Raw genomic sequence first — 13,131 nt, forward strand, 5'->3', positions numbered from 1 at the left:
AACTGCCCAGGAAAGCTTATGGAAAATTAGGAACCACTTCATCTGCTAAACACTGGAGCCCACCTGACCCCAGTGTGACTCCTGCAAGGCCCTTTCTACACACTGGCAAAATGAGCAGCCGCAGGAAGATCAGTCATTCCATGGATACACAACTGGCAGCCACCCCTGAGACGAGAGGCAGCTGAATGACAAAGGGCCTTGGGGAAAAAAGTAATCCTTTTCCTACCCAAAGCTTCCCTGCTCTCCTTTAGCCTAGAGAAAAGCAGGAGAGGACTGAGCACAGGTAGGAAAGGTGCTGATGCCTGGCAAGTGGAGCAGCAGACAAGACTGAAAAACCAAGCATTTAGCCACATAGTTCCTAAGTGGCAGGAAATGGTGGAGCGAAAGCAGCCCAAAACCAGCAGGGAAGGAAACAGAAAGGAGATGCTGCAACAGAAGCAGATAGGGATTAGTTCCTGCAAGAAGGAGACAAAGTGTCAAGGAAGTAACCCAGAAAACTGATGTGTCATTGGTACCGACCTTAGGGTGTGGCAGAGGAGTTCGGCTCCAGAGAGCCTGTGGTGACTTTTCTGGGAAGCCAGCGCTGGAAGTGCTGTGCTCAAGTCAGCCAGCCTTAAGACAACACTAAGCAAATATTTCATTTCTGATGCAAGAAGCAGCTTTAGACAACTCTTCTCCCACACAAAGCAATACAAGAACCTCTCCAAAGGCTTTCCTAGCCCTGCGGACGGTCACGGTCTCACCACCTCCAGTAGGCATGTATGGAAACGCTGCAGCACACGTTTCCAAATGTACACACACCACCAACTTTTCCCTTCTTTTGTGCAGAGCTCTGCCATAGCTGCACTCCCCTTCCGAGCAGAACAGCACCAGGAGCTAGAACATCTTCTGTGTTCCTCACCCAGGAAGTGCCATCACTTCTGAGAAGGGGACAACAGCTGACCTGCACCAAAGCTATCCAGTGTATCTTCCAGACAGAGGCTGCTTTAAGGTCTAAGTTTCTGTTCCAAAATAGGAAGGGCTTTAGGTCCACATAAAAAGAGCAATGTAAATATTTACTATTAATATAATTGCATTCAACTAATAGACATACTTTTTAAAGTAGATTTATTCATTAGGATCATGTAATTTAGTTACATCCAAATTAAAGTTTACTTTCAAACTAACCAGAACATGAATGCTGAAAATTCCCTTAAGCTACAAACACTTTAAAATTATCAGATCAAAACAGTGACCAACATTTTACTCTTCTATTTTTTCAGAAGTTACTCATGCTCTTTAACAGCTTCCTGAGCACATGCTTGCCACTTGAACAAGTAAACATCCTTGCAACACTTATTTCACTTTGTGTGCACACCAAAAAATAAGTTAAAATGCCCCAACAGAGGGTTCTGTCTGAGAAACATATACTACACCTGGATCAAACATGACAATTCTGTAAACATCAGACACAGCTACAGTCATTACCAATATATATTTATGCTTATTTAATAGGAAACCGTTTCTGCAGTTACTGAAGTATTTTTCCAGACAATGAGAAGCATTTAAAAGGATTTTAAACCCATTTTGTACCCATGTGGAAAAGTGTTGAAAAGGTTCGGTTACACTGGTAGTCAACAGAAAGCACTCACAAAGGAGAGTCCATTTTTTGTTCTTGTACTCTTGTTTTCTCCATTCAGAGAATGAAAAGTTTCTCCTTATGAAACCTTATCATTTGGATTTAAAATTTTCTGCTCATCTCTCATTTCAACTCTTCTGGTTACTGCATCAATTTCTCCCTCAGTTAAGACATGATGTGAAGAGCAAGGACCAGTGGTACAGCACAGTCTCTTAATTCCAGTAGCATTCAAGTACCCTTCTTAGAGATTTCCAGCACCTTCCAGTAATCACTACTCCTGTCCTCATAGGGAGGGGAGGAACTAGGACAAATTAATAAATAGGAAAATAAATTATACCCTTGTCCCCACCAGAAAAACTATTTTAGGCTATTAACACCAATAGAAACTTTATCTTTGTTTGGATACAAACATCTAAGAGGTAAAGTGTGTCTTGTTCAGGCAGCACATTTAAACAACCTAAGAGTTAGCTCCACACCAGATGTAGCCTTTCAAGATGATCCTCTAGATAAATATCAAATTCTACAGTATCATGTTCTGACTCATGTAGTTCCCTTTAACTGGCCATAAGACGTTATCAGATTACAAACCAGACAAAATTCAGTGCTCTAGGACCTATCAGCCCTTCACAGAACAAAAGTTCACACGGAAAATCCTTAATCCCACACATTCTTTTCAAGTTTTTCAGTTTGAGATGGTGTAAATATAACATGCCCTCTACCTTTGTTTAAAAAGGCACATTTAGGCTGTTTTAAATGTGCTAAATGTTTTGTTTCCAGTGTTAAACATAAATTGTTCAAATGAAAAGAGCATCTGCAGGTCAATTTAATCTTCAGTAGGCAACAAGAGCTGCTGTGGAGATGATGGATGAGGTTACTTTTCCGCTGATCCAGTATTCTTATAAATGTACAAAACCTCTGCAGATCAGCCTTGGGAGGGAGCTCTACAGAGCAGTCTGAAAAATAAGACTTTTCTGTCAGTTCCTTGGTTTTATTTGGTGAACCCAAATATTTGGCTTTATTTTTCCGTGGACGCTGCTGCCATGGCTGGTTTGATCCCCTCGCGCGTGGACTTCAGCTCCTCCAGTTCTGTGTTTAGTTTGCTGATCACCCACTCCAGGGCATCCCGACCCTGCCAGAAAAATACCAGAATTTAGGATCAGAACAGACACACCACCACTGCTCATGTTTCTATAGTTCTTCCTCTGTCAGACATGAAACTTGTTTTAAAATCAATGCCATGCCCTGCATAGTTTGATACCAGATTATACTGATGATTTCTTAGCATCTTCTTATGGAAACTTCACTGCAAAGGCATTTCTAAGCCAGAAGCAAACGCAATGCCGGTGTGAGCTCCCAGCAGCACGCCGAGGCAGAAGGCCTAATTCAGCAGTCAAGCTTCCTCACCTAAGAGATTTGCTCTTTTTGCTGTTTGTTGCTCCCACCACCCAAAGAGTATCAGCAGATTTATGGCAAAATCCAGGTATTGTTCTCAGTTTCATTAGCCAAGTGTCACAGTTTGACGAGTTATATGGAGAGTTTTTGAGAAGATCCAGGACAAAGAAAGTCTTCCAAGTGTGCTATGAAGTAGCAGCTAAGCGATCTATCAAGAGCTCAGAAGTGGACTCAGAGTGAATTCTATATTTGTACATAGCAACTTTCCAGCATCTAAACGAGACTAATTAGAGACTAGAGCTGCACATTTCATATCAAGGTATGGAAATGCCTCAAGCTTGGAATTGACAGCCAGTGCTTCAGTAAGAGCTGGAGAGCCCAGGACAATAAGCCTGTCAAAAACCTTTTACCTTAAGAAGACCCAGCAGCAGCTGCACCCCAATGACCACGAGATGCAGCCAGCGGCACAACACAGCCAAGAAAATACAGAGAAGGACTTTAACGAAACAAAAGTCAATATTTTAGAGCTCTGCAGTCTCAGAATAGCAGCTTTTGCCAAAGCAAGCAGATGGGATCAGACCAGGAAAATACCTGGCCTTTTTTCACTTCAAGAAAAGCCAAGAGACATTCCCTTCTATTACTCTACTAAGAATAAGAAGTACAAACAGTGGAGAGCAGTAAGTGGGAGCCACATGGTTCTGGCCAAGTCTAGAATTCTGGAGGTAAGGGTTTGAGCCCAAAAAGTCATAAATGTTCAGGGGAGCCAGTGTTCAAGCCTTCTGCAGAGAACTGATAGAGAGGAGGAGCACACTTTCCTCCACACACAAAGTTTTGTTCCAAACCGTGATGTGCTAATTTTGTTGTATGCATTAAAGGTGATAAAATGCACAGAAACCTCATAGTGTCCAGAACTTGCTGTTGTCCTTTATAAACCATTAAGCATGAACAAGAATCTGCATAAGCAGCTTTGAAAACCTAAGGAAAAAAGAATGTCAAAACAAAGCTGAAGGATTTTTTTCCAGGCTAGAAACACTATTCTGGAATAATATGAAAAGAAATAAAGTTTTACTATGAATAGGAGCACAGTTATCTCAGGACCCTCAATAAGGTCAATGAAAGGCTGACATGGTTTCTCTTTGGGTTTTCCATATTCCAGGGACTCATAGAATAAACAGAATTGTTACTTCAGCACTGTCAGGCAGTCCTTAAACTGAGAAAAGTCATCCAGGTATCACAATAAAGTGTTCTGCTCTTGGTCAAGGCTCAGAAAGGGAGATTCAGCTCCACGTCAAACTACCTCAAGAACTAGGATGTTTAAGTTAATTAGTTCAAGAGATGCCTTCAAAAGATACTAATAATATTCAAGAAAGCATTATTGAAATTGTCCACTTTAAGTATGGGTTGCTGATAAAAGACTTTAGAAGGGATGATTTAACTTCTGAGCTCCTTCCACTTGAGCACCAAAGTGACTGTTCTTCAGCAGGTGGTAACTTCCACCTTCTCCACTGTGGAAGACCTGGGAATCCCAGCAAAGCACAAATAAAATCACCCAGACATGGGCAGGCTACTGCACAGCAACAAGTTGTAACCAGCTGTGAATTAACCGAGAGGAGTGCTCCATAAGGAAAAAGTGGGGGGCAGGGAGGGGAATCATCTTTCAGTAAGCAGGCATTTGGTCATTTAAAAGTCAGGTTTGAATATCCTCTCTGAGGTGACACAGGCACAGAGAACTGGGACAGCAACAACTTGGATGTTATATTTGTTACATAGATCAAAGAAGACTTGTCAAGAGGTCAAACACCCCTGCCATACGAAACACTTAGTAGAAAAACACTGAGATTCTTTTCATGCCCTGACTTGAAACAATCACACCATTGTGTTTTACTCGATATCTTTGTTGATGAGATAAATTAATAAAAAAATTCCATGACATTCAACTGGAGCACCAAGATATTTCCTTCAGTTTTTGAGAGTACATAAGTCTGTGTATATCTCCTTAGACCTGCATGTACTATATGCCATATTTTGCAGCTAAGAATAAACTCACAAGGAAGACCTCAGGAACATTCTGCACAGGAAATGAAGTTAGAAATCTCAACCAGATGCAAAGCCTCCAAGTGCCATGAACTACCCAGTTACCAGAAAAAATCTGACAGAGGACTGCCTATAAAGTCTCATACTGTACAACAAGTTCTGCATTAAGTCATTAAGCAAGCACACTCATCCCCAGGCATGCACGTTGTGTTATTCATTATTGCAGGTGTCAGCAGCATGACGTGTCTGGCAGAACAAGCACTGTGTATGAAGGTTGTTGGTAGAGCTTAAGTGACTGATAAGTGCTGAGCCTTTGCAGTTGATGTTTTCCAGAAAAACAGCCATAAAAGCTTAGTGGAATGAGAATGTAAAAGCAAACACTCATGGCATACACAGATCTCAAAGTAAGCAGTGTAAAAAGCCCGACTTTCTTAACTAGGAAAAGCAGCAAAATGGATTTCTTTCTTTTTAAGAAATCTTATTGGTTGAAGCAGAAGCCAATACAGGAATGACAGGGACAGGCTACACTGACTAGTGGAAGGAAAACAACCTGCACAGAGATCTCACAGAGGCAAATACACTCAGTTCTCTCAACCCTGAGCTCAGATTTGTTCATAGTCATATCACTTCAGGAACACATCATACCAACATGAATATAACTACAAGACCAATGAAAAGCAGGAACAGTCTGGCATCCTGACAGCTTCAAGCTTTGCAGAGATTTCCTCAGAAGGGCAACAACATTCCTCAGGCAGAAGAAAAGCAAATACAATTCCGCTATGCAAAAGATTACCCCTGTCAGGCAACCTGTTTCAAGAAATCAATTTTATACCCTCAAAACACAGTTCTGTTTCATTTTTATAATGCCAATTGCACTCACTAGCAAATTTATTATTTTCTTGAGGTACCAGCTTTATATACTGAAATCACAGAAACTAGGACCAGATCAAACATGTGGTAGAAGGACTCCTTCACATCCCTAGTTGTCTGCAGTCTTCAAGCCATAAGCAAGACTGTGTGGCACAAGACATGGCTGCAGCAAGTTGGCTGCCCAGTGGCACAACCACGGGATAATGGATCCAGCCTGGACCAGGGCTGTGCTCACCCTCTACAACGGCAGTGCAGTGAACACATCTGCCATTCCTGTATGCAATGTGTGTAAAACAGACATGCAGGGTAATTTATGAAATCCACATGACAACAATCCATGCACATATTTGCTAGAAAGCTGAAATGCTGTACCAAGAAGAAGAATGCTGGCATTACCACTAGTTAGTACAAACTGCAGGTGTGGAGAACTGCTAGCTTAGAGCACTTTCAGAATTTTGAATTATCCACTCAATAGCATCCCACCCCTAGAGTAACACAAAAATATTTACAACAAATGGCAAATTATTTTTTCATCATCATTAAAAATGATAATGCATCACCTGCCACTGCTACCTCAGAGCAAAATCTCAATAATCCCTATTTCTTCAGAACAACAAAACATTTTTCAGTAACTGTCATGAAGTTTAAGAGGGGTGCTTAGAGCACAGAGGCACAGCACAGCATGCAAGAAGAGCTGGTAGTAGCACAGTAGGTACTGGCTAGCAAAGAAAGAGTTGGTAACAGCAATTACAAATTCCTGCCAAGTTCAAAATCTCTAGAGACTTTTCAGTGAAATATACAGGACAAGAAGATCTTTCTGACTTCCAAGAAGCTTTTGAGCCAGTGTGTCCCTTGAAAATGGCAGAATGGAACAATCTTTAAAAGAAATTGAGCTCTCTCACAGGCAACACCTCAACAGGTACCACGAAATATTTACAGTTATGTCTGACTTCAATAGAGACATGCAAATGTAATTGATGCCTCAAGAGGAATCTGGCCAGCATTTTTAAGTGTACCTAACTTGATCTGGCACACCAGACAACTAGACAATGCTTTGCTACCTCTGGGTCAGCCTGAAGTTTGGTTGTGAGCCAGGGTTTGTTCCTGTCTTTCAATATACACCCCACACAGACATTTAAGTGGGAACCGGATCAGAACAGAACTGTAATTTAACTGAAATACCTCCCATTTCAAACAAACGCAGAGAGCACCCAGCTAGGTAAATGTACTCTTCCGTGTCTAGAAATGACCCATCACTTGTTCCCCATCCCCTGACTTTAACATGTTTTCCTCTCACTTTAGGAGAAGCCCACAGAAGGATGGAAAAGGAGGCTTTCTCCTCTCTGATCTAGTTGGTCCTACCAAGTTGGCTTACACTGGCTTGGTCAAGGAGCCTCCCTCACAGGGATGAAGGGCCAGCCAAAGCACAGGATCTGTGGCATAGCAGGAGTTACCTGGGCCAGATTCCCACTGTGCTGAACCCCTCCAGCAATGCAGAACCCAATCTCAAACTCCTAACAGCACTCATCCTGCTGTTAGGCAGCAAGGCCTATGCTTCTCTAGGAATTCCATTTCTTCCCCAAAGAACTGCAGGACAAAGTGCCCAAGAATAATCACTCCCATAGCTCTGCCTGTGCTGAAGAGCAGCTCCATGGTTGCAAGCCAAATAGAAAAAGCAAGCACAGGACAGAGGAGTCAGTGCAGTGTTACCCAGGAGAGCCAGCATAGTCTCACCTCCCCAAAGAATATGCTCCGCTTACAGTACATTACTTTCAGCCAAAGGCAAGGAGACAGCTCAATAATGGATAGGAACTGGAACAACTGACAAAAGCAGTATAGAAAATATGCTGGTATTAACTGATAAATCCACATTATAAAGGCTGAAAGTGAAGTTACATTCTCTACTAGCATTAACTCCTAGAAATAGGAGGTTAAAAAGCAAAGACTGCTTTGGAAAGCAAAAAAAACCATATCCCAACTAATAAAGTTTGTGTGCTATCTGTAGCTGTAGAATACACACAGAAGCTTGCTTGTTCTGCTCTGCAATTCTAGTTGAAAAATAAAGATTTAGTAGTGACACTTTTTCATACTTTGGGAAATTAGATTCTACTCGCTGAGGTTCTATAAAAAAATCTATTGAAACACTGTGCACAAAACCTAGAGAAATTAAATATAACATTCAACACACACCATTGGCAATTACTGCTTCAAAAAAAAAGAATTATTGGAGGGGGGGGGAGAGGGAGAAGACAGAATAAAGATGTACCTTTCTGGCATTAGAAGATATTGTGTTTGCCATCAAGCTTTCCAGATAACTGCTCAAGCTAATGCCTTTAACAGTAATAATTGCTTCTTGAGTTAGCACAGTCCTGCAAGGGAATAAAGAAAGGTTAACACCTAAGCTGAACTGGACTAACAAATTGTCTCCTAGACACAAAGACACACGCAAATATCTCTACTTACTTTTCCGGGTTTTCTGGATGAGGTGTGTAAACCAGTCTCTCGTCAACAGACACCAAGTTTGTGAGCGTAATCTTAAGAACAAAAACAGAGCTGAAATCCTCACTTACCACCTTTCATTTTTCTGTTATCAGCAGCACTACTCAATAGCACTCAATTTAATGTCAAAATAGTGTACACAAAATATAAAACCCAGAACACAGTCAGTAAAAACACCCATAAAGGATGATGCATTGACTCCTATCCTTGATCTAATTATATCAAAGTTCCCATTCACACACCAACCACCTTCTCTGAATGTCAAGTCTGATTTATGGCTGGCAATTCAGAGAGGCTCTTCCAGACCACCACAACACCACTTGGACTAGACAGAAAATTAATGCTCAGGAAAGACAATGTCTCTTGTGCAGAGACGAGGCCCTCCTACAGACAACCCCATGTTAAATCTGAGAGTTACGAGCTCCCAGGATACCAAAATACAGCACAATATTTCATTTACATTCTACGAAAAAAGGCATTTCACATTAAAACTTTTGTTGGAGGTGGCAGAACTTATTCACCTCAAAGTCAAACTATTTTACATGCATTCTGAGAAATAATCTTGCATTAAAAACAAAATCACAAATGTTTGATGATGAAGTATTTAAATAATGAGAAGAAGAAAAAGAGAAAAAGAGTAATCTAAGACACTGATTAAGACATGTAAATTGTTGCCTCTAATGATAGACATGGACATATTTCTAATCTAAATGTTAAGAGCAAAACATCCAACTTCCAGAACTAATTATCAGAAATTTCTTAAGTCACCACTCACATTAGTTGAGCAAAGCTCCATCTTTTTTTCCACTGGATCTACCACAGAATGTTCCTCAATGTAAGTCAGTGTTCTATTCGTTCCTAATATCTAAAGGGGAAAAAAAACATTAAGTATCAAACAAACGAACTGAACCTTAAAACACAAAAATGCCAAGTTCTCAGTGACCCCAAATAAATACAAAGTAATTAATTCATGGATACCAGAGGACTGTGATCAGTGGTGAGACTTCATTGTCTAGATTGTATCAGCCATAGAGCAGGGCACAGACCAGCCTGGAAGGCATTTACAGACATACACAAATTTCAGCTTTTACTTTGAAGTCAGCTCCAATTCAGAGGATGACATAGAAGTGCGTCACACCCTTAATAAAGAATGAAGGCTGCAAAAATGTACCGCTTTTACAATACTGGGCAATCCCCACTCCGTGCTGAGAAGACGGTGACTGTGCAACCTCCCCTGGTTATCCAGGCTCCTGTCGAGGACATCTACTCCTACCACACATGGATTCATGGGGTTGGGGTACTTTCTCATAGCAGCTTTGATCACGGTATCCCAGGGATGTCTGTAAAAGGAAGGGGTGAGAGTATCTGTAAGTATTCTGTATTCAATCGCAAGCATTCAGATGATACTAAATCAGGATATAGGTTGTGCAATATGGTACATGCTGTACAACTTCATAGCTCCCAGAAGTCCCTTTGGAATACAGTTATGCTTGGAAAGGCAATAAGAAAGTACTGACACACAAACAGAAGAAAAAATAAATTCTCTCCAGACTGAAGCGAGGAATTATTAACGCAAGACTAAGAAAAATGAAGGCAAGGGACAACAGTCACTCACTGCCAGAAGTGACATTCCAAGTAGTGCCCACAGAGACGGTGGAAATCTCAGCTCAATCCAGAACTCCACCAGGAAAGCAACCTGACCTAATACTTAAGCTTGCCCTGCTTTGAGAAGAGGGCTGGACTAGATGACCTCCAGGAGTCCACTCCACCATAAATTCTTCTGTAATTCTAAGCATACCAAATAAACTAAAGAGGAAATCATTGCTTTTTTTTTTTTTTTTGTTATAGGAAGGAACAGAAGCTAAAGTGAAATTAAATTGTACTAAAAAAAGGATGATTGGGAAGTTCAAAATAAAGAAACAGATGTTTAGAAACCCCATCAGCTCACAGCCTTGCGTCTGCACCTACACTACCGCTTCCAGCAGTTTGTTAGCATGAATTCCACTTACGGATTCTCTACTCAGAACTATTTCTATGAAACAAATTTTGATAACCTCCAGCTCCTGGGATGGGAGCAGTCCTGCTACTCAAGGCCAGACTGTCTACACAGCTCTTGAAGTGCTTCAGATATTTCCTTCTGAAACAGAGGAGGCTACAGAAACCATGGACTTGATCCAATAGAGAAATTCTGTCCCTAATTATTTCTATACTCAGAATAATTGACTGTCCCAACATGACAGCCTTACAGCCTTTAAAGGTATGTTTAAAAATTCAACAATTGGTATCTAACTTAAGAAGGCTTAGGGGTGCCAACTTGTACTTAAGAGTTGCACTTAGGGCCCTAAATGGATTTTATTTTAGTCTTAAAATAGACTGGTACAGAAGGGCACTGACATTACAGTACTACAAGAACAAACAGAAAGTTGGAAAAATAAGTTATTTTTCTAACAAGAAAAGTGTCAGAAAGCTTTTTTTGGTGCAAGCAGGAGAAGAAGGAGGCCTCAATTCCTGCAGCAGATGGAGAGCTGGAGGATTGTTCCTTGTTCCATCTTCAGTGACTATACACCTCCATCACAGAAGATATACAAACTGAAAATGACAAAATTCTGTTAAATGTCCCTAATGGATTGAGTCAGAGATCTGATAAGGCACAACAATATTTTATTAGCCATTCAAATGAACTATCTGCACCCACACACATTACGCCATAAGATGGGGGTGTTCTAACACAGAACTTGATGAGAAAACATCAAATAAAAATTGCTTTTGCATTCCCTAGGTGACAGATACTCATCTCAAACTCAGGAGTTGTGTCACGCTCGAGCAGCCTCTGCCGGGTATTTCCTGTTAGAAACCACTGCTCACTTACACCAGACCAATGCTGAAGTTGAGCAGTGAGTACCTGCATCAGTGCAAGGAATTCAGTTGTGTTGAGGTAGTTAAAGAAATTTAGAGCAACACATCTGGGATGTTTTGTAAATATTTTACGAACTATCCCCCAGGGTGCTCTTCGGGCTTCAAGACTTTTAGGACACCTGTAGCAGGGGAGTCATCGGCGGTGGCATTCCCAGAGCTGCACCGGCACTGCTCAGCCCTCCACGCCAGCTCCCGGGACAGCTTGTTACACACCTCTTGATACTTTTCCCTGTTGTTTCCTCGTTACACGAAGGTGGAACTGGATGTCAGAACCACGTTCCGATCAGAAAAGCTCTGATGGAAAGAACACTTACTCAGAGAGCTGGCTGCTGGGCACCGCAGCGGCACTACCTGAGGCTAAGCTAAGGGATACAGTCACTCTGTCCATACCTCTTGGAATATATCATCGACTACATCAGTAGTTTGGGATTTATTTTCATTTATAGTGTCAAAGTTATTTTTCTTAAACACCCAGCCCTTTATCAAACCATCCCGCTGTCGGGCCAGCTCTACCGCTCCATCCTGTTGGAATGCTATTCCCGAAGTAGAAGCCCAGGCGCGGCGTGCAGCCGCGCAGGAAGGAGCTCGAGGCGATGCAGGACCGGCACCGCCGAGGCCCGTTCCCATTCTCCCTCCTCCTCCTCTGTCGGCTGCGCCCGCAGCATTCCTATTTCTGCCGTCACCCCGGCGCGGCCCGGCTCGCCCCTGTCCGGTGAAGCGCCGGGGTCTCGCCGCGCCCTCCGGCCCCCCCCGCCCGGCCCCCTCACCCGAACACGTGCTCCGAGCTCCAGATCTTCATGGCCGCTCCCGGTGTGTCCTCTCGGAGCCCGGCGGGAAGGGCGGGAAGGGCGGGAAGGGCGGGAAGGAGGGCGCGCGGCGGCGGCTGGCGCGCGGCGGCGGTGCCCGGCTGACTGACAGCCTCGCGCCGGCCCGGCGAGCGCGAGCGGCCGCGGGGAGGAGCGCGGGGGCGTGCCCGGGCCGGCGCGCGCGTCACGCGCCTGCGTCACCGCCCCGCCCCTCCCGCGCCCGTGGGAGCGCCGACGCAGCGCACATGCGCAGGAGGCGTGCGGCCGGGCCCGGGGTCAGCCACCCGCAGGGGTCATCCAGCTCCAGCTCCTGGCCCTGCACAGGGCAGCCCCAAGAATCACACCCGTGTGTGTTATCCAAGCGTTATCCAAACGCTTCTCGAACTCTTTTCAGGTTTCGTGCTGTGACCATTCCCCTGGGATCCTGTTCCAGTGCTCAACCACCCTCTGTGTGAAGAACATTTTCCTGATACCCAACCTAAACCTCCCCTGACACAGCTCGCTGTGGAAAGGCACATCCTGAGAAAACAGTTCTGCATTACCCCTGGTCCTCACAAACAAACCTTCACCACTAACTCCTCGGTACAAAGGAGAGACAGAGCTCCCGGAGCAGGTCTGGTGCAGAACTACAAATATGATTAAGGAACTGGAGCATCTCTCTCCTGAGGGAGGAAGGGCTGAGGGACCTACACCTGCTCAGCCTCCAGAAGAGATGGCTGAGAGGGGACTTCATCAATGTGTATATATAGAGCGGGGATGCCAAGAGGATGGATCCAGACTCTTGGTGGTGGTGCCAAGCAATGGGACAAGAGCAAATGGGCAGAAACTCATGCACAGGAAGCTCCACCTCAGTATGAGGAAGAACTTGTTTACTGTGTGGGTGACCGAGCACTGGAGCAGGTTGCCCAGAGAGATGTGGAGTCTCCCTCACTGGAGATATTCAAGAGCCATCTGGATGCAACCCTGTGCCATGTGCTCTGGGTTGGACTGGTTTGA

General features: G+C 43.5%; 1 protein-coding gene across 3 annotated transcripts; it reads right to left on the reverse strand.

Annotated features, from left to right (window-relative positions):
• Positions 1-1,090: 1,090 nt before the first annotated feature.
• Positions 1,091-12,257, reverse strand: PRELID3A (PRELI domain containing 3A). Of its 3 annotated transcripts, none has more exons than XR_007200443.1 (7): positions 12,097-12,257; positions 9,585-9,753; positions 9,189-9,278; positions 8,378-8,448; positions 8,181-8,283; positions 6,287-6,399; positions 2,715-2,747 (listed from the first exon to the last, which is right to left on the reverse strand). XR_007200443.1 is itself a non-coding variant. In XM_048289535.1 (7 exons), exons 1-6 carry the CDS (start codon positions 12,126-12,128, stop codon positions 6,346-6,348), a joined length of 519 nt encoding a protein of 172 aa, XP_048145492.1. In that variant the 5' UTR covers positions 12,129-12,257; the 3' UTR covers positions 2,715-2,747; positions 6,311-6,345. The 3 variants fall into 3 exon arrangements, 2 of the variants coding, with proteins under 2 accessions (XP_048145491.1, XP_048145492.1); XM_048289535.1 differs by having other exon boundaries at positions 6,311-6,399; XM_048289534.1 differs by lacking the exon at positions 6,287-6,399 and having other exon boundaries at positions 1,091-2,747; positions 12,097-12,255.
• Positions 12,258-13,131: the final 874 nt, after the last annotated feature.

This window comes from Corvus hawaiiensis, chromosome 30 (assembly GCF_020740725.1).
Source record: "Corvus hawaiiensis isolate bCorHaw1 chromosome 30, bCorHaw1.pri.cur, whole genome shotgun sequence".
NCBI classification, from domain to species: domain Eukaryota; kingdom Metazoa; phylum Chordata; class Aves; order Passeriformes; family Corvidae; genus Corvus; species Corvus hawaiiensis.

Bases quoted from the DNA above. Each gene is read 5' to 3' on its own strand.
- PRELID3A (XM_048289534.1), bottom strand. From the start codon at position 12,128: ATGAAGATCTGGAGCTCGGAGCACGTGTTCGG. The intron at 9,279-9,584 runs GTACATTTTTGC...TTTCCCCTTTAG, and splicing joins TGCCCAGTATTGTAAAAGCG to ATATTAGGAACGAATAGAAC. The intron at 8,284-8,377 runs GTAAGTAGAGAT...ATTCCCTTGCAG, and splicing joins CATCCAGAAAACCCGGAAAA to GACTGTGCTAACTCAAGAAG.